The 22,462-nt window shown below is 33.3% G+C and overlaps 1 protein-coding gene across 5 annotated transcripts; it reads left to right on the plus strand.

Moving 5' to 3' along the window:
- Positions 1-17,146: 17,146 nt before the first annotated feature.
- On the plus strand, positions 17,147-20,891 carry LOC112802177 (ABC transporter B family member 28). 5 transcript variants are annotated; one of them, XM_072237576.1, is made up of 8 exons: positions 17,147-17,333; positions 18,059-18,234; positions 18,574-18,680; positions 18,831-18,905; positions 19,963-20,013; positions 20,086-20,205; positions 20,339-20,401; positions 20,485-20,891. In XM_072237576.1, the coding sequence occupies exons 5-8, from the start codon at positions 19,993-19,995 to the stop codon at positions 20,755-20,757; spliced, it is 477 nt and encodes a 158-aa protein (XP_072093677.1). In that variant the 5' UTR covers positions 17,147-17,333; positions 18,059-18,234; positions 18,574-18,680; positions 18,831-18,905; positions 19,963-19,992; the 3' UTR covers positions 20,758-20,891. The 5 variants fall into 5 exon arrangements, with proteins under 5 accessions (XP_072093677.1, XP_072093678.1, XP_072093680.1 ...); XM_072237577.1 differs by lacking the exon at positions 18,059-18,234 and adding an exon at positions 19,758-19,872; XM_072237579.1 differs by lacking the exons at positions 18,059-18,234; positions 20,086-20,205 and adding an exon at positions 19,758-19,872.
- The last annotated feature ends 1,571 nt before the right edge of the window (positions 20,892-22,462 follow it).

Raw genomic sequence — 22,462 nt, forward strand, 5'->3', positions numbered from 1 at the left:
ATAAAAAATATATTTTTATTAATATTTATATTTTAAAATTAATATAGAAATCACTCATAGGTCATAGGTGGGTACTTTTTCCACTTATGGCAGAGCAAGGTTCGAATTCTTAATGAAGTTGTTTGAGAGGCACATGATGTGCTTCTTGAATCAGACCTCTAACCACCACTTTGCTTTCAGTTCAAGCCACAAACACATTCTAATAATAAATATTCATGAAAATACGTAACAGCTTATATTTTATAGAAAGTTGATATTACTACTCTCTAATTAATAATGTTAAACTTTCTCTAATAATTCTGTTATCAATATGAAAAACAAGATAGTAAAAATAGAGGATAATTTAAAAAAATCAAACAAAATAGGAGTAATTCTGGAAGTGATACTGTGATAGTATAGCATCTCTATTTTAAACAATGAATATTTGCAATTTCTTACGATAATAAATAGTAAAATAAAAAAAGGTGAAATATAGTCCATTAAAATATTTGAATTTAACTTACCAACTCATCTCTGAAAATATATTATGTTGAACGATAATGCAAAATGTTATAATAAATAGTAGAATTCACACGACAAATGTGCAAAAACACAGGTAAAAAAATAGCCTTTTCCTAATCAATAATTAATGAAAATAATTACACCTCTTTATATATATATATATATATATATATATATATATATATATAAGAACTAATTCATGTGTTATGAAATAAATCATAATATTATTACACATCTTTAATTTTCTCTACAAAACCGATGCAACGCATGATCAATAATAAAAAACTATACTCTCATTTTCCTTAACTACTAGTGGCTGCAAGTTAATTAAATTCTAGATATGAAATTTGTTTGGCCAACTATATTGCCTCTAATACAAAAATGCCTTTGACGATTCTATAACATAACGAATATTATTATTTCAAACTTATCAGCCATTAACAAAAAAGCCTACATCGTATACCTAGCTAGCTATATCTAAAAGAATGGGTTGCTTGTGCTTCACTACTCCTAACAACAATGTATTCTTAGTAATTATTCCATAATATAATATAGATAGACTTAGCTCAACTAATAATGCTGGCTTGGTCAAATAATATTAGACAAACTTCTTTCTCTTTAAATAGATTCAAGATCAAACCCTAGGGTAAAATATGTGTTAAAAGTGTCTCGAGCCAAATAATTAATAATAATCAAAGGTCAGACGAGACAAACACAATAATACTTTTTCTATATTAGTTAATTTTTTAGCCCCAGTAGATTTGGTTCCCTATATTAGTAATTTTCATAATAAAAATGGATTTTCTGATTTAGAAATTTAATTTTACATTAGACGAATTTTAATAGATTGTAAAATATAATGGGTTAAACTTAAAAAAGTTTTCTTCCAAATATTTTTTATTTTTTTTAAAATAAGTATAAAAAATAAAATTTTAATTAATTAATATTAGTTATTTTTTTTATCAAAAATTTAATTTTTAATTCTTGCTTTTTAAAGATTTAAAATTTAAAATTTAGGTTTAGAATGGCCAACAGTAGTGGCCAGCTAGTAGTATTTAGCTGGTGGTAGTGGTTATTGGCGGTAGTTGGTAAAGATTGGTAGCAGATGGTGAGGGGTACGGTGAACTTGTAATGTTGGGAAGAAGGAAAAAAAAATAAATAAATAAAAGAATACTTTTTAAAAAAATTGACAAAATATTAATATAAAGATGACAAAAATTAACTTTTTAAAGTTATTTAATTGATCACAGTTAAAACACATACTTTAAAAACATATATTAATAATAAAAGTATAAATTATGAATAAAATTAAAAATCTAAGAGAAGAAATAATTATATTAATGATTCTAACTAATATTAGTTCAAACGACACTGAATTTTTTAAATTAATATAAAATTATTTTTTTAAAATTTCATTTTCACAATAAATTTTATAAGATTTTAAATTTTTAGAAATTAAATAATGAATTATTTGTAATTTATTATGTTTATTTATAATTTTATTTTCAAAAATTTATTTTTACTAAAAGTAATTAAATTAAAGTTATGAGACTTTAAATTTAAAATTAATTAGGATTTATATACTTTTCATAATAATTGGATATTTTTTTATTTAGAATTTAAAGTTTGAGTAATTGAAAAATAATAAAAATTTCATATGGTTTAGTTTGAATATTGATATTAATGTAAGACTCTGAATTTTTAAAATTTAAATAATGAATTATTTGTAATTTATTATGTTTATTTAAGATTTTATTTTTAAAAAGTTATTTTTATCAAAAGTAATTAAATCAAAATTATGAGTTTTTGAGTTTAAAATTAATTAGAATTTATATTTTTTTATAATAATTCGGTATTTTTTTATTTAGAATTTAAAGTTTGAGTAATTGAAAAATAATGAGAATTTCATATGATTTAATTTGAATGGTGAGTTTTTGAATTTTATTTTATGAATAATTAATTTATCTCTAATTTTAAATTAAAGTATTTATTTAAAAATAATTTGTAAATTGATAAATAAACAGTGTCTCAAAAGTAATTATATTAAACTATATTTAGTTTTCAATTACTACTCAACCCTTCAATTTTATCAAAATTACTACACTACCCAAATTCTAAATTTCCTAATTTTATCATACTCTAACCTAATCTTAATTTTACCCTAACCCACATACACTCAGACCTCTAGCTGCCACCCTACCTTCACCCTCACACACCTTGACATCTTTCACGCAACACACACACGCAGAACGGAAAGAAGAGAGAACGGAAGAAAAAGAATAAAGAGAGTTTGTCGCGTAGTTGAGTTGCAATTGAGGTAGGAACTTTTTTTAAAATTTACTTTTATTTTAAAAAATTGTTATAAATCGATATTGATATAAAAAAATATTTTTTTAATTATGTGAGTCTTATAGATTAAATTGAACTGTTTTAGATTGTTTGTGATGATGGACTATGATTGGTTTGCTGATTATTGGAAAATGATTGGTTGTTGGAATTTTTGATTATGTTTGATTGGTACATGTTGAGAAATTATTTGATTTGGATGGAACCTTGAAACATGAAAAAGTCTGAGCTTTAGGAGATATTTTGCCAAAATTTTATAGGAGTTAAGGTGAAATTAAATAATAAGAAGGATGGAAAGTGGTGCTATTTTAAAAAAAACTAGAGACTTTGTTTTGAAGTTTTATTTGGTTAATTTTGATTAAAGAATTATGTTTTGAGAAGTTTTAGTGAATTTAAAGTATTTGAATTTGATTGGTGAAATTGAATGATTCTCGAATCTTTTTAAGAAAGTCTTAAACTTAAAAATGAAGTTGAAATTAGTTTTGGAAATTAGTTTTGAGATATAAATGTTGTGGGGATGGTGGTTCGTTCCGCACACGGTGAGGATGGTGGTTTTATCCCGCTCACACTACAAGTAATTACCGGAATAGCGACTAATTCAACGACCGATTTTGGTGGCCGTTAAAACCTTGGTCGCTAAATTCAAAATAGTGACTGATGATGGTCGCTAATATTTACCGACCGATTTTCAACCAAGGCCACCTAACTCATACTAAATAATTTCGGTCGCTAACATGATCGATCGCTAAATAGCAAATAATATTTCGGTCGCTAAGTCAATCGCTGAGGTATTCGGTCACTAAATGGAGACCAATATTTTGGTTGCTAAATCGGTTGCTAATTTTTTTGTCGCTAAATCGGTCGCTAATGGCTAACTTCAAAATTTCAAAATCGGTCGCTAAATCAGTCACTACTGTTGCTTCCTAATTATCAATTTTAACTAAATTTCACATATATCACTATTAAAACTTAATTTTTATATATAATTCTTATTCAACAAAATATATAAATAATCAAAGATAGATAACTATTTATTAGGATCAAATGCTAACAATTATTGAAAATCAAAATAAAAACAAAAGCGAAATCATTTAAAGATGAAATAAAAAAATGGATTCTAATACAAATAAATTTATATTTATGTATAATATATATATGTATTGAAAAAAAATGAAGGCAGAAACAAATCTACACAAATGCAACAAATTTATATTTATGTGTGTATATTACATATATGTGATGTTGCCATCTTTTATCAATGATAATGACTTCTTCAGCTTCCTCTTTCTATCTTCTTCGTTCTCATCATCACAAGGTGACAGCTTCAATGTCAGGTCTATTTTGTTGCTGTACTTCTTCTGCTTCTCACCATAAACCCTCTGAAATAATAAGAGCAAACAATGAATAAGAGCAAATCACATATTGAAGATAGATTATAATTAAGACTAAAACAGAAATAACAAACCATGAAAATAGTTTCCATCATGATCAATGGGGTAATCCTATTCCTTACCATTATACATACAAAGAGCCAGCAGTAGGTTTCCCACCATTGCATATTTTTGGTACAGTAGAACACGGTAGTATCAATCTTTTCAACAATTTTTAAAGACCAATCCCTTATGGTTGTTGTGGTGCTGTGACAGAACAACTGAGAAATGAGCCACATATTCTGTTGGAGTACCTTAAGGAGAAGGAATGAAGACTCCAACGAAATCCAACATACATGAAAAATTAACACTCCCTCATTTGAAACTCTCATTCCATGTTTTCATAATTGTAATATAGGTATCCTAACTGATAATTATATCAGTGCAGTGTGACTAGTTTCTAGGACTTGAACCCGTGATCTTGACGTCACACAGAAACGACTCGACTGTTTACGCCCAACCCCATCTGCAATCCAACCACTAAACAGAGACCTAAAAAAGCACCTCCTAAATAGGTATTTACTACAAGACCTTCATCAACATAAAAAGCAAAGAAAATAGAGAAATATTTAGATTTAGAACATGAGAGTGAGCATTGATATTAATCAGACAAATACAAGGAAGTACCTTCAGCTATTGTATTCCCATTAAAATCAAGCTTTTTAGAAATGCTCTCTAAGGTTTCAGTGACTACTCTGGATAACCAATATAGCAACAAGGTAATTAAATAATTTCTTAGACATCAGAAAAATAAAGTTTATTCAAGCTTCAATATAGAAGAGCATACCCAATGTGGTAATCATATAAAAATGAAGATAGAGAAGTCACTACAACATGCCACAAAGATCGTCGCCAAGGTTTTGCATTCGGTAAACGCACTAAAGCTTGAAATAAAACATTTTATGTTAGTGATATCATTAGAAGCCAATTTCTCCATAAGAGCTATAATAATTTCAAATGGAAAATACATGAAGAAAATGAGATAGAAGCTAATTGTTTTCTGACCTTTTAACTTTATTAAGTACATAAGCCATGATTATAATATCTTCAGATGTTAATTACTGTATGTATATGCACAATAATCTTTTCGTCTCAAATTAAAAATTTGCAAGCTTGTAAATGGAATGGATCATCAAAATGCGAGCACAATTTTTATACACATGATACTCAAAAAATAGACATATATAGACATAAATAATCATCACTATATATACTCAAAAAAGAAGGGAGTGATGTTCCATCAAGGATGTCATGAGTACATATATATAGACATAATATGATGTCATGAAGATAGTTTACTGGAATTTCTGAATAGTAAATATTATTCATTTTAAAGTACCCATTTTGATTTTTTCAGTTTGTGCTTAAATCATATATTATATGAAAATATCTTTCTTTCTGATAATCTATGGGAGCACTTAAGTATAAAGTCAATAAACCCAAGTTTTCTAAATGAACGGGGTGATTGGAATGCTAAAAAATACAACAAAGTATGAATACATGAAGAAGATAACGAAAATAGCAAGGTACCTAAATTTTCTTCTTTTCCATGCCCAATTATGTAATCTCTGGATACAACTCGCTGTCGTCCCTGCAAGAATGACCTGCAAGACTTGCAACAAGTAAAACACAAAGTGAGTGGCATGAAATTGCACCAAACAAACAATGCTAATGGGAATGAAAGTGGGATTTGGAACCTTCTAAGACTGGCAACGGACAAACCGTGATCTAAGGCTTCTCTACAAATATGTGAGCCAACAAATACATTGCCTCCTAACACAAACAACTTGAATTGCATTGAGTACACATTAGGTTACACTTACACACACAAAATTAAGTAAAATAGAGTGAAATAAATGCCGGTAATAGAATAGAATGAATATCTTGTTTGTTGGGGGCTGAGGTATGTTTACCGTTTCAGCTTCTTCGACCTTAAAGGACTCATCAACCTCATTACTGTGTTTAGTAAAAATGCATACTCTTTAAGCCAAGATTTGAATAACACCAACTCTTCCCCCCAACATAAGGAAAGAAGTTACAACTCCAAAATGCATGGAAATGCATAATTGAAGAATAACTAATTGATTAACTGATGCAACCAAAATTACACATCTTTCTTTTGATTCAAAATCAAAAGAACCAAGGACATTTTGTTAGCTCTAACTACCAAAATAATTATGAATGCTTATGTTCATATGCACAAAATAAGGTTATTTGGTTGGAGCAAAATACGTGCACCTTCAATGACGAATTTTCTAAATAGCTTTAAATAGATATATTAAAGTATCATTTATTATTAAGTTTTTTAACATCTGAATAATCAACTAACAAATATATCAAATTAACAATTAACCTTTAACAAATATAAATTTTAAGGAGATTTTTAGAACGTACCTGCCTAGAACAGGGATGGCGGAGAGAGAGAGAGAGAGAGAGAGAGAGAGAGAGAGAGAGAGAGAGAGAGAGAGAGAGAGAGAGAGAGAGAGAGAGAGAGAGAGAGAGAGAGAGAGAGAGAGAGAGAGATAAGAGGCACAATGACGACTGAGAAAGCAGAACCACAAACAAGAGAGAGCAGAGCAAAGAAGCAACGGCCGCAAGGAACAAGAGAGTAAAATAATATTATAGCTATTACCTCCAATTGTTCAATTTGTTTTGAATAAATGAAATTAATCGGAATCTGGATTAGGAAAGAGTACCTGCTTGAGAAATTGATGAAGACGACCGCGATGGCGTCGAGAAACCAGAAGACGAAGGCGATGGTGCTGCGAGATAAAGACAACGACGACGGCGACGGTGCAGAAGACAATGACAACGGCACCAAGATCTCAAAGATGAAGGCGGCGGCGCAACGAACTCAGTCGACGATAAAGACCCTGCGAGGAGAGGTGCTTCCAGTAGTGGTTACATCAGTAACTGTGTGAGAGGATGAGAGTGTTGTGGGTGAATTAGGGACACTGAGGGTAAAATAATTTAGTAATTATTTTATTTTATTTAAATTAGCGACTGATTTTGCGACTGATTAGTTTTGACAATATTTTTTACTAGTCACTAATTCGGTCGCTAAGAATTAAATTTTCAACCAATATAGTGACCACGACTTAGTGACCGAATTAGCAACCAAATTTTTCCACCCTCTTTATTCTATCAGTTGCAAAATCGATCGCTAAATAAAAATAGCTTTAAATCAGTATTTATAATTGGTTGCTAAATCGGTCGCTACCTTAACTATTAGCAACCGATTAGCAACCACTAGTTTAGTGACCGAGTTAGCGACCAACCATTTTTAGATTCTTTTTCTATTGGTTGAAAAATCGGTCGTTAAATAAAAAAATAGCAACCAATTTTGTGACCAACAATCCGAAGCATTACTTTCTTAATTCGAATCCGCTAAGTTCAAAGATAGCGACTATTTTAGCGACCAATTTTATGTTACTCGTATAACAAACTTAATCCTATATCGGTAGCTAAATCAGTCACTATTAACAACCACTTTTTTCGGTCGTTATTCTGGTAATTTCTTGTAGTGTCATGACTCGAGGATAGTTATTCTTGTTATAAATATGATTAGATAGAATTATGATAATGATGAATTTGATGATGATAATGGTTTTGATTGATGATGATTATTAATTGGCAAGGACGTGGATTTTGCCCTACTTGCGTTCTTGAGGTTGTGGGCATGGTGGTTCACCTCGCCCACGGTGAGGATAGTGGCTTTGTCCCGCTCACGGATAGACAAATTGAGGTTGAGAATTCCCTCTCTTATGTTACGATGGACAAGTGGGATTGAGGATTCCTTCTCTTGGTACATCAGGAGATTGGATAGAAAGTTGATGATTCTCTTGGATTCAAATTTTTATTGTGGTATCAACGAGTTAGGTTGAGGATTCTTTATTGTTGCATCACAGTCTTTCTCTGGTTGCAAGATGAAAAGGCATTCTCCTTTAAGTGGGATGACACTCTGTGTTGTTTTATATGGCATGGTCTATACCTCCAGGAGAAGGTGAGAAGGCACTCTCCTTTATTTCATATTATTTCTCGATGATAATTCCTCCTGGGGATGCGCAACAGAGAGACGATATCTGAATTAGTTACCGTATGTGTTGAATTCTGGCAATTTAATCGACACGTGAGTTCATGGCCAGTAGGATAGACATGCATTATGTGCATTTATTTGCAATTGCTTGGGTGTGCATAATTACTCAGTTTGCCTAATTGATATTCTATTAACTGCTAATTGTGCTACTTGTTGTAATTGTTCTTTATGTGTGATTGTTGGCTGGACTGTTTGGTTACTTGTAATTATAATTTATTGGTTTGAATTTGTAGTGGAGTTTTGTATGTTGTATGTTGCCTATTGTTGAGAATGACATTGATAAGAGTTATAGCCCAAACTTGATGAGAGTGAAATGTTTAATGATGAGAATTGTTGATTTTTGGGTCTTGACCGAAAAATTATTTGACTTTGAGATAAAGACTAATGTTTGGCGAATTAATAAATAAAGAACTAGATTGAGCTATAATAGAAATTAAGAAAAGTAAATGATAGTAGAATTAAATTAGTTATTTATGAGAAAGGAAATATTTAGAGAATAACATTCATAAGACAAGTAATGATCATTGCTGTAAAACAAACGTTTTTTATATATCTTTCAATAACAATTTTGAAACCCCTCTACCGAAACTTTTAGGTTAGGTTCTCATCCTTTACAGTAATATATTTTTCAGAAAATAGACAAGGAAGCATATGAAGAATTTTTTGAGCTTTTGGTCGTGCTTTATTTATTATATTATCATAGATATTTTTACCTCATCTTTGTTATCGTTATTTATATTTTGTAAAAAGGGATATGAGTTGTGAATTATTAATAAATATTTGTATATATTATTTTTGAGAAGGTAAAAGTGCTGTGATGATTTGTGTGTGTATATATATATATATATATATATATATATATATATATATATATATATATATACACACGTATAAAAAAAGTATTTTCGGTTTTTAAAAGAAAAGTCAATATGATTTTCAGGTAAAGGCTCTTACTTATTATAGTCATATATAGAAGTGGTAATATCCTCGCTATTGGAGTGGCGCAGCCGAAAACGTAACATTCTGGTGGTGAAGGTGTTACAAGCTTTATTCAAAGAATTTAAAAATAAATAAGAATTACTAGACTAAAAATAGAACAATTAGCAATAAGAATTAGTAGATTAAAATATAGATCTTCAAAAACTAAAAAAAGAAAAATTTATTAAAAGAATTATAAAAATTATAAATAAAAACTCAACTCGTAAAAAAATATTAATTTCACAGAATAGGAAAAAGTATTAAAATGATAATAAAATAAAAATAAAAATAAAAAATAATATTTTAAAATTTATAAAAAATAATAAAAAATAAAATAATCCTCTAATAAAATTTTTGTTAAAAATTTAAATTTTAAACAAATTAAAAAATTGGTATCAAAAGACAAATTTTAATAAAGATCACACTTTTAATTTATACTATGTGCTAAAAATCTAATATATAACAATCTATTCAATGGACGAGATCAAACATCTTTGCCTTAAGTCTCTACCTATTTTTAAATTTTAGGTGATGAGTTGAGTAAATTACTAAAACCGACCATGAAAGATTACAACATTGACAAATCTGACCATAAAAGACTTAAAACTAACTTGTAACTATAAAAGATGGGGTTTCATAGACAAAACTAACTAAACTCTAAAAATCTATCAAAAATTTTTAAATTATCCCTCTACTCCAACTTAATTACTCTCAAACTCTAATCCTACCTCCTCTCCAATGACAATGGCGTCACTTAAATCCAAACCTCAAGATCTCTCCTCACCCATCCAAAACCCATCCTCAACCTCTCCCTCTCGACCACCACCTTCCCTTCCATCTCCCTTAAACTAACCCGCCCCGCTTCTCTGCCTCGCCATTACGCGACCTCCATTGCTATCACACAGAATTGTTCGTATAGAATCAAACAGCCCATCACACCGCCGTTGCAACATTCTGAGTCCTCGTGGTCGTTACTTGTGAAGTAGTTCGTCGTGGCATTACCTTCCGCCGCCATTCACGTAGAGGCGTTCCCCGCACTGTTCACGCAACAAACTCAACCACCTCATCGTTTGCCACCCCAAATCACGCCCATTAACACGGTAATTACATCCGTGGAACGTCCTGGTTTCCTTTTTTATTTTTTCAGTTTTGGTGAAAGGTGATTTGAATGCATTGTGAATTTTGGATGTTGTTTTCAATTGGGTTTTGGGTGTTTCATATATGCAGCATCACTTAGCATAGATCGCAAAGCAGGTGTAGAAGAGGATTGGGAGATTGGAGATGGTGAAGAGAAAATAGAAGAGGGATTGGGAGATTGGCAGTGGTGAAGAAGATTTGAGAATGGAGATGAGGTGGGATTAGAATTCGAGAGTGAATAGATTAGAATAGAGGGGCAATTTTAAAATTTTTGATAGATTTTTAGAGTTTGGGTCATTTTGTCTATAAAATCGTATCTTTCATGGGTACAAATTAATTTTTATTCTTTTATGATCAAATTTTTTAGCGTTATAATCTTTCATGATTTGTTCTGATAATTTATTCTAATTGTACAAGCTGCTGTTCCTACAACAACGGGAGACAAAGGAAAGAGAAGAGTTGTAGTAGCTACACAAATTGGAAGTTACTTTCAAGAAAGGATTACTCTAAGATCTCAACCGACTTTGAAAAGTGTTTTGGCTAGTAAAAAAATTGTGCACAAGGCTAAGTTGGGATTGACAAATGGATTGTTGATGCACGTATTCCTTTCAGTGCAATTCAATCACCTTACTTTCAACCTGTATTTGTTGTTGCAATTGGACCTGGTTTCAAGGGACCGTCATATGATGAAATGAAAATTCATTTGCTGGCTAATCTTAAGAGAGAGTGTCAATTGCTGGTTGAAAAGTATAGGAGCTCATGGAAAAGCACCGACTGTACGCTGATGGCAGATGGGTGGACTGATCAAAGGCAACAAACTTTAATTAACTTTCTAGTTTATTGTCCTACTGGTATGTCATTTGTTAAGACTGTTGATGCTTCTGATGTGATAAAAACTGCCAATGCATTGTTTAATTTGTTTGCTGATGTTATTGAGTGGGTTGGGCCTAGTAACATTGTGCATGTGGTCACTGATAATGCTGCTAATTATGTATCTGCTGGAAAATTTATTCATGAAAAATACCCAAACATATTTTGGTCTCCTTGTGCTGCCCATTGTATCAATCTTATTTTGAAAGATATTGCAAGTATTCCTCACATAGCTGACCTTGCTTCTCGTGCTTCAAAAGTGACTATGTTTGTTTACAATCATATGATCTTATTGTCTTGGCTTAGAAAAAGAAAAAGTTGGACATAAATTGTTTGACCAGGAGTCACACGTTTTGCCACTGTTTTTATTACTTTGAAAAGTATATATGATCACAAGGAAGATTTGCAGTCATTGATGGTGGACAAATATTTCACTTCTCATAAGTTAGCCAAAAGTGCTAATGGAAAGATTGTTAGTTCAATTATCTTGGACAGTAAATTTTGGCAAGACTGTGTTACCACTGTGAAAATTGTTGGTCCTCTTATTAAGTTGTTGAGGCTTGTTGATGCGGATGAAAAACGAACCTTCTTTGGGAATCGTGTATGAAGGCATGCAAAGAGCAAAAAATGCTATGAAGACAATGTTCAGAAATAGAAAAGCTGCTTATACGCCATACACGAGTATCTTGAAAATGAGGTGGGATAAGCATTTGAAGCGTGATCTCCATGCGGTAGCGTACTTTTTAAATCCAGGCATTTTCTGTAGTGAGGGTTTTGTTGAGAAGGTAAATGTTTTGAGATCTTTACTTAATTTGCTTGATGTTGAAAAACTTTGTGATGACTCAGTTGCTGCAATGCAAGAGATATAGCTGTATCGAGATTGTAAAGAAAGTCTTGGGAGGAAAAGTGCTAAGAGAGCAGCATCAAGACTCGAACCTGGTAAGTTATTTGACTTATTTCATATCCAATTTCAGTTTAGTTTCAAAGTTTAATATGTTGGGTGATAAACAACAACAAACAACAACAATAAAGCCTTGTCCCACTAAGTGGGGTCGGCTACATGAATCAAACGACGCCATTGTGCTCTGTCATGTATCATGTCTACAGAGAGACCGTTTACATGTAGATCTCGTTTGACCACCTCATGGATGGTCTTCTTAGGTCTTCCTCTGCCTTTCGCCCTTTGTCCATCTTCCATCTCATCCACCCTCCTGACTGGATGTTCTATCGGTCTTCTTCTCACATGTCCAAACCACCTGAGACGCGATTCAACCATCTTTTCCACAATGGGTGCTACTCCAACTCTCTCCCTTATATCTTCATTCCTTATTTTATCCAATCGCGTGTGACCACTCATCCATCTCAACATCTTCATCTCTGCCACACTCAGCTTATGTTTGTGCTCTCCTTTAGCCGCCCAACACTCCGTACCATACAGCATAGCCGGTCTTATAGCGGTGCGATAGAATTTACCTTTAAGTTTTAAAGGCACTTTTTTGTCGCATATAAAACCAGATGCACTCCGCCATTTTGACCAACCTGCTTGGATCCTATGATTTACATCATGTTCAATCTCTCCATTATCCTGTATGATGCACCCAAGATACTTAAAACTTTTAACTTTTCGTAAGGTGTTCTCTCCAATTTTCACCTCTATATTGGAGTTTTCCCTTCTCAGACTGAACTTACATGCCATATATTCCGTCTTGCTACGGCTTATGCACAGACCATACACTTCTAGAGCTTCTCTCCATAACTCCAACTTCTTATTTAGGTCTTCCCTTGACTCTCCCATAAGGACGATATCATCGGCAAAAAGCATGCACCATGGCACAGGCTCTTGGATGTGCTCTGTGAGTACTTCCAAGACTAATGTGAAAAGGTATGGACTTAAGGATGATCCCTGGTGTAATCCTATACCAATAGGGAATTCTTCTGTCACACCACCTTGAGTCTTCACACTAGTTGTGGCCCCATCATACATGTCTTTAATTGCCCAAATATATGCGATCCTTACTCTCCTCTTTTCTAAAACCTTCCATAAGACCTCCCTTGGTACCCTATCATACGCTTTTTCCAAATCAATAAACACCATGTGTAGATCCCTTTTATTACTACGATACCTCTCCATCATCCTTCTTAATAGGTATATCGCTTCAGTGGTAGATCTGCCTGGCATAAATCCAAATTGGTTCTCTGTTACTTGTGTCTCTTTTCTCAACCTCCGTTCTATCACCCTTTCCCATAACTTCATAGTATGACTCATAAGCTTAATCCCTCTATAATTTTTGCAACTTTGTATATCCCCCTTATTCTTGTAGATAGGTACCAAGGTGCTCTTTCTCCACTCATCAGGCATCTTCTTTGACCTTAAAATCTCATTAAAAAGCTTGGTTAACCAGTTGATGCCTTTTCCTCCAAGACCCTTCCAAACCTCAATCGGGATATTATCAGGTCCTACTGCCCTGCCATTTTTCATCTGCTTTAGAGCCTCTTTTACCTCGAAGTCTCGAATCCTTCGATAGTAGTCAAAGTTTTGATCTTCTTCCCTTGTGCATAATCGACCAAGGCTCGGAAGAGTCTTCTGTCCCTCATTAAATAACTCGTAGAAGTAGCTCTTCCACCTTTCATTAATCTTCTCCTCTTGAGCCAACACCTCTCCATCCTTATCCTTTATGCACTTAACCTGATCCAAATCTCTCGTTCTTCTTTCCCGACTCTTTGCAATTCTATATATACCTTTTTCTCCTTCTTTCGTGTCCAAAGACTGGTAGAGACCCTCATATGCTCTTGTTCTTGCTTCACTTACAGCCACTTTTGTCTCTTTCTTAGCCGCCTTATATTTTTCCCAGTTATCTGCATTGCGGCATAAAGACCACTCTTTAAAGCATTCTCTTTTTATCTTTATCTTTTCTTGTATACTCGCATTCCACCACCAGGACTCCTTGTCTCTTGGTCCTATTCCTTTAGATTCACCAAAACTTTCTTTTGCTGTTCTTCTAATAACTTCTGCCATCTCCCTCCACATCTCTTCCGCGCTTCCATTCCCATCCCACCTTGCCTCTTCTCCTACCCGTCTTAGGAAGCTTCTTTGTTCCTCACCTTTCATCCGCCACCACCTCGTCCTTGGGTTCTTCGTATGATGTCTTTTCCTCAACTTTTGCTCAACGCGAAAATCCATGACGAGCACCCTATGTTGTGTTGTCAAATTCTCTCCCGGGATAATTTTACAGTTAATGCAAAATTTCCGGTCGACTCTCCTCAACAAGAAGAAGTCGATTTGAGAGCTTGTCATGCCACTCTTATATGTTATAAGATGTTCGTCTCTCTTTTTAAAACATGTATTTGCGATGAGAAGATCAAAAGTTGAGGAAAAGTCCAAAATAGTTTTACCCTCGGCATTGATCACCCCGAAACCATGGCCTCCGTGAATACTCCCATATCCAGTCACTTCTCTCCCAACATGGCCATTTAAATCTCCTCCTAAGAAAATCTTATCTCCCAAAGATATGCCTTGAACTAAACTCTCTAGATCCTCCCAAAACCTTATCTTGTGTTGTTCGTCCGAACCCACTTGCGGTGCATAGGCGCTAATCACATGAAAAGCACCTCCCTCCACCACAAGTTTGATAGAGATGATCCGATCTCCCACCCTCTTGACATCAACTACGTCCTTCTTCCACTGCTTATCCACAATTATTCCAACTCCATTCCTATTCTTCACCTTTCCTGTATACCAAAGTTTGAAACCAGAAGAATCCAACTCCCTAGCCTTTGCACCAACCCATTTCGTTTCTTGTAGGCACATAATGTTAATCTTCCTCCTTGTCATGGTATCCACCACCTCCATGGACTTTCCTGTTAGAGTGCCTATGTTCCATGTCCCAAATCTCAACCTTTTGTCGCTTCGACCTTTACCTTTTCCTTTGTGAACTAGCTTATTTACCCTCGTCCGTTCACGAAAACGCGAGAACCCTTGCTCATTTAACACTACATCCGGGCACCGATGCAGCGGCTCTTGCTTTGACACCGTACTCGAGCCATACGGCGCGTTACTTCCGGGTAACGACCTAGCTTTAGCGCAATAATGTCTTTGATTCATGTCATGGGGGGTTCGGCTATATTTTTACGTTGGTTGCCGAAGACCTAACACAACCCTCCTCCTTTATCCGGACTTGGGACCGGCTATGTACCGCAAGTGTAACATAGGCTTGGGTGATAAACATTAAAAAGTATTTATTTTTATATCTACGTAGGTGAATGGTGGAGGCTACATGGTGGGAGTGCTCCTAGTTTGCAAAAAATGACAGTCCGTCTTCTTCATCAAACCTCTTCTTCATCTGGATGTGAGAGGAAATGGAGCCTTTTTTGAACAAATCCATTCAAAGAAGAGGAACCGGTTAGAGCATCAAAGGCTAAGTGACATTGTTTATGTCACCTATAACCTACACCTTCAATCTAGGTTGCATCGAAAGAAGATGAATTATGTTCCAATTGACATTCAAAACATTGACACGGTAGATTTTTGGGTAATGACAGATGAGGATGATCCTGAATTTACTAATGGATATGTTGAAGGCATTGAAAGTTTAATATACACTGATAATGCTATGCCTTTGTATCCTAATGGTGAGTGACATAGCAAACTTTGTTTCCTTCCATAAAGATACATGTCATTAATATTGATTTCTTATTGAGTTTTCTTTCTATTTTATTAGATGGTGGAGACATGGAAGTTGACACTACTAGAGAACTAGTTATTACAGACGGATATTTCTGATGGATTTTATCCCACAGAAATACAGACAGATTTTACGAGGGAATTTCTGTCGGAAATGAAAAAAATGAATTAGCATAAATTATAGATGGAAAAGAGAATCCGTCGATAATTCTATCAGAAAAATTAATTTTTTTCATGGGAAATGATTACTTAAATGAACAAAAACGCTGCATTTTATTAAATTATTACAAACAAAAAATCCGTCTGTAATTTAAAATATTTCGTCGAAAAATATTAGATTAAACCTAATTCTATCCCACTCTCTCGAGCTCCATTCACACTCCATTCAACTAAAACGAGCTTCTTCCTCTCTCCTTCCACGAGCTTCTTCTTCCGTTGCTGCTGCCGCCGCCGCTTGCGTCGCGTCTCCTCATCGCACAAGTTTCAGTCATATCCAATTCATATCAATTCAACAATGGCCGCTGTGGCTTAACCTTCCTCTAGAAACCAGACGCCGTCCTCCTCGTGCTCCTTTTCCTACCCCTTCGCTTCATACACCTCTGCCAATTTCGCTCCCGGAGCCTCCCCCTCGTCCCCACGCGCTTCTCCTCCTCCTTTGGCCACCATCAGCCTTTTTCTTCCACCTCTTCACCACCATGTCCAACATCGTCATCCGTGAGATTCTTCTCAGAGCAACCACCAGACTCCCCTGGGAAACACTCCACGCCTATGAAGAGGTATACTCTGATTTTATGATTCTGTTGCTTAGGGCTTAATTTTTCTGTGCCAATTTTAGGTTTATCCATTTTTCTTTACAGTTTCTATCTTCTCAAAACAATTTAGGGTTTTATTACAGAGATAGAGATGGCAAGCTTTCTGTGAATGAACTCCAATCCTCTGATTCCATTAGATGAATATATGAATATTCGCTTGCTGTTATTGATTTTGTTTATATTGAAGGCCCATGGTACGCATTACGCATTGTTACTTGTTCATATAAATTTGCTTTTTAAGTTGATATGTGAAATGTATTTACAATGTTTCTTGTGTTGTTTTTTTTTTCAATAGGTCTTGCTCCTGAAATACCTGAAGATCTATACCACTTGATCAAGAAGGTTGTCTCAATCAGGAAGCACTTGGAGAGGAATAGGAAGGACAAGGACTCCAAATTTAGGTTGATTTTGGTAGAGAGCAGGATCCACCGCCTTGCACGTTACTACAAGAAGACCAAGAAGCTTCCAGCCGTATGGAAATAGTAAGTATCAAATATGCATTTTCTTTAAATCACAACGGTTTCTTAATGTGCCTGAACTTTTATTTTGATGACTAGACACCAGGATGATGCATTTCATGAGTACTTCCATTTTTTAAAATCCCTGTGGTTCCCTGAATTGAGTTTTGTGTAGTTCATATTTTAATTGCGCTGTTTGTTCAACTTCTTACTCTTATTTATTTATTTATTCATTGTCAAATTGATGTTCATAAAACAATTGAATTCAGTGTATACATGTTGATAGGATTAGGTTGACAACATAATGGAACCATTCTTTGTGATCTTCTTCTGGATAAATTTTATGAACATCAAACTTATCAATAAAAATTGAACGCATTTTTACTTTCAAAAAGGAGTTGTTTAGATATATTAAAGAAAGATTGAAGAATATTGGGCAAAGTTGACATATTTTTGTGGAATTAAAAAAATAAATAAAATAAAAATAGGGGAAAAGCGAGACAATATATAAGGGGAAGGGAGTGCAAATTAAAGCACAAAAGACGACAGGTTTATAATGACATAGAATTACGAATAGAAGAGAAGAGAGAGTAAAAGACATATCGATGGTGAACTCAGTTCTGATTTCTAAAGGAAAAGAAGGAGAAAAAGTTGGTATATTAAGCGGTGTTGATATTTTGACTACTTAGGCAACCACATAATTAGGCATTGGTTAATGTCAATTTGAATATGGAATTGGGTGGTTTCAGGTTGAGAGGATCAGTGTTAGTAAGAGAACATGGTTGGCAGGGGTGGTTCGGGGACTGGCTCTGGGTATGGCTCTGGCTCTGGCTCTGTGCAGCCACAATTCATTGCGAGCACTGGCTCCAATACGAATACGCCCCTTATTGACAACTCAAATGTTGATCAAGTTGTTGGGCCTGATGTCAGTTTCCCTCTTCTCCATTTATCTCCCTCTCCTTTTACTTGCACACGCCATTACTAAATTATGTTTCTTTTTTTTCTTGCATTTTTAGACCAGAAGCTAGAAAAATATATTTTCTTACACAGAATTTGGATCGGTGTTTTAATCATGAGATTGTGCTTATTTTTGAAGTGCTGGCACCTTTGCAGAGCATACTCTTTTGATATAATATCATTGTTTATATTAATTTATATCTAAGTTTGATTTTTCATTTGCTTAATACTTACCAATAGAAACTACTTTACTCCTTGTGCTGCCTTTGCTGATTTTTCGTGTCCTTGTTCATTTTAATTTTGGCAGGTTGCTTCTCTTAGAGAAGGTGTATCCCTAGAAACCAAACTTCTGAGTAGGTAAGCTAGCTTGTGTGCTATTTATGTAGGAAGGAAGCTGGTTTGCGACAAAGAGAGGTATGCCAGAAGAATGGATATTAATCATATTATATGTGGCAGAAATATGAACTGAGGAAATTAAATCACAGCCCTTCGTGGAATACTCAATTATATTGAGAGACAAAATTTTGTGGAATACTCAATTTTTTTATTTATTTATTATCACAGGCTGCTCTCAAGGCTGGCAAACAAACACAGGATGGGAGAGAAGAGGAAATCACAACCTTTCGTGTGGAAATTCAGGTAATTTTTGAAGAAAGCATGCATTTCTTTCCATAGTTAGATTACTATATCTTGCTTTTCAGGGCTATGCATTGTAACTGTTACTGCAGGTTAGATTCTTCTTTTCAGGGCTATGCATTGTAACTGTTTGTGATTATATATTGCTTATAGAGGGTTTAACATTGCAATTCTTGTAACTGTTCATTATGTTACAATATTGGATTCATTGTTTGAAATTTGGGGAAAGAAAGATGGGCCTCACGGTAATATTTCTCATGGACTAATGATTATGTATTTGATTGATTGGGTTATGTTAAACTTGATCAATTTCCAATTTTTGGATAAAGTGCATATTTTTCTCCTAGAAACTTTTGGAACCTCTAAGGAAAACTACACTCCGTTTGTTGTTTTCATGGCTGCGGCTGGAGTTTTGAGAGCTGCAAATAGGTCTACATCAAGTGGTGTGAAGTTGGACATTGTGTCTCGAATCGGGACTTCTACAGTTATTTGTATGGAAGCTTTAGTTAGTGATTTAGTTTCCCAGGCATTGAGATTCAAAGAGTTGAGATTGATGATACATTGTTGTGCATATGTTGATTGATGATACATGACAAGTGTTTCATTGTGGAACCTAAAACCCGGTAGAACATGACAAGTTCCTTAAAAATGATTTTCTCTCCTGATATATGTATTAATACTTGTATTTCAGGCTGCATCTTGAGTTCATGGGGGATAGTTGGCAGCTGGTTTTGTAGATGGTTCTGTAGCTTGAATTAGAAATACATTAATATAAAAGTATCATATATAGAAATTTTGATTCATGTTGCTTGTTAATTTGTGTTTTCTTCCGCTAATTCTTTTTGTTCTCTGAAGCTGTCTACAAGAGATCAACATTTCCTGTTTTCAAAGCACATGGGTTGGCCCAGGCATCAATAGATGATTGTGTATCAAAAATATTTTCTGCTATTCGAACAATGAGTTTTCCATGGTTTATACTTCAAATTTATAGTAACTTTGTGCATTGTAAAGTCTTGTATTTGTAATAGACAGTTGATAACAGTAAAATAAATTATTACAGGTATGATCTTTTGGTGGTGAAAAGCGGCAGATGTTTACATTTGCTAAACAGGTAAGATTATTCAAGAACGAATAGGTTTTTGTTGTGAAAGGCTTGACACCTCTAATTATTAGTTATTTACAGGTTCTATCTTTCCAGTCAAGTGGGATAAAGCTTGGTACTTTCAAATCATTTAATGAATCTATGACCAGGGTTGCTGTTTATATCTCTTTGATTTCATTATATTGTCTTGGAGGGAACAAAGTTAAGGCGATAAGCAGTTCTAATCTGTTCAAAATTTCTGTTTTTCCATTTATATTTCTCTCTCACTGTTTCTTTTGCAACAAGTTTAACTATTAAAATAATATTTTTAAGTTGCTTTAGTTTCTGTTCTCAGGGTGAGCTCTCTGTCGGAGCTATGGCATCTTTTATTGGATATACTTTCACTTTAACATTTGCTGTAAGGAAATTAAGTTGTGACTTGTTATTTATTTCATCTTATCTCTTGATCTTCACTTGAATGTCTAATATTATATCATTTAGGTTCAAGGACTGGTTAATACCTTTGGGGATCTCCAAGGAGCTTTTGTGGCCGTTGACAGGATCAACTCTGTTTTATCTAGAGTTCAAGTTGATGATTCTCTTGCCTATGGCTTAGAAAGAGAACTAAGGCAACAGAAAGCAGTGAATGATGAGAAATATAAATTATTCTTCTCTAATAGTTCAACTGAGAAAAACCAAATGCATTACATGTCGGCACTAAAAACATCTAGCAATTTGTTTAGCTTGGCTTGGCTTGGCAAATATACACGTTAAGAGATTTCTTATTCCATAAGATTTGACTACATGCTCTTTTAATTAAATATTTGTTTGTGATGAATTATAGTTGATGTATCAACACACTTTGATGTATGGTTGTTACTTAATATTATAGTTGATGTATTAATACACTTTGTTTATGTTTTGAATTATATTAACTTGCTTGTTTATAATACTTTTCTTTTAGTTTGATAATACGATGAATTTGTTTATTTTTTAAAATATTATAAATATTCGAATACAAAATAGATAAAAAATTGTATTTATTAAATTTATATTTATTTTGTATGAAAACAGGTTTATTTTTGTAATAGAAAAATCTAAAAAAAATTATTTTACCTTACCGACAAATTTTCTGTCTATAATCAAAATGTAAGATGGTTTTCCAAGATTCAAATTACAGACGAAAAATCTGTCAGAAAAATCCGTCTGTAATTATAGACGGAAAATCCGTCGAAAAGTTCGTCGTCTTAGGAAAATGGATAGAGAATTTACAGAGGAAAAATCCGTCGGTAATTGGTAAAAATTCGTCGGTAAATAATTTCTGACGAGACTTTTATAGAGGGACAAAATCCGTCGGTAACCAAAAATTCGTCTGTAATAAAGACTAAATCTGTCTGTATTAATCCATTTTCTAGTTGTGTGAAGTGGATATGCCTGATGTTGTAATTGAATCCTCAAATACTTCTTTTGGTGGTATTTCTGAAGATGCTGGCTTTGGATTACCTGTTTATGATGGAGACATCGGAACACTTAATGATGATTATGACTTCTGATGAGTAGTATCTTGGTTTAGTTAAAGTATTGTTTGTTGAATATTGTTTTTTTTTGTTGCAAAACAGTGTGTTTGTCATTTATATGCGTTTTGATTTCTTAGTTATAAACTTTGATATTAGAAGTTGTTTATGACCTTTTAATGATAAATTATGTATTGTTTATTTTGTAAAATTGTTAAATTTTGAATCTTATTAGTTTAAAAATTATTGAATTTAACCTTTTAAAATTATGTATTGAATTTTTTATAATTTTATTCTATATTTAATTAAACCGGTTCAACTATAATTCAATCCCAATTGAATCATTAAACTATTAAACCAGTCATTTAATCAATTCGATGACCGGTCCAATTCTCACAACCTTGATAAAATGATATTTACCTTATCTTATCAATAGAGAGAAACACATAATTAATGTTGATGCTAACAATATGGTTAATTGGGATATAGAATGCAGCTTGAAAGGTACCAAATTTTACTCCTAAGATAATGCATATCAAATTTCCAACCCTACGTACGATAAGCGCAAAAAATAAAGTAGAAAATAAATAAAAACAAATAAGCAAGCAAGAGTTAATAGTTTTATACTTAGATTAGTTTTAAAATTATATTTGTGCCTTAATTTAGTTTTTATAGTTTTGATTTATTTAATTTGATCTCTAACTTAATACATGTTGGTGCGATTCAATAATTCATGTTAGTTTTTAGCTTTATTTTCGTTACAGAACCATGCATTAGCAGCATGCTAAGATGAATTGATGTTGACACGCTAAACTTTATAACGACTATTTAATGTAGCAATTAAAATTTTTAACTTCAATTTTTCTAACTTTTAAAAGCCTAATTCTATCTATTTATTTATCTATCTATATTTTATAAAATTAATAGAAAATTTATTTTATATTTAAATGATGACACATAAATTA

Source organism: Arachis hypogaea, chromosome 5, assembly GCF_003086295.3.
Source record: "Arachis hypogaea cultivar Tifrunner chromosome 5, arahy.Tifrunner.gnm2.J5K5, whole genome shotgun sequence".
NCBI classification, from domain to species: Eukaryota; Viridiplantae; Streptophyta; class Magnoliopsida; order Fabales; family Fabaceae; genus Arachis; species Arachis hypogaea.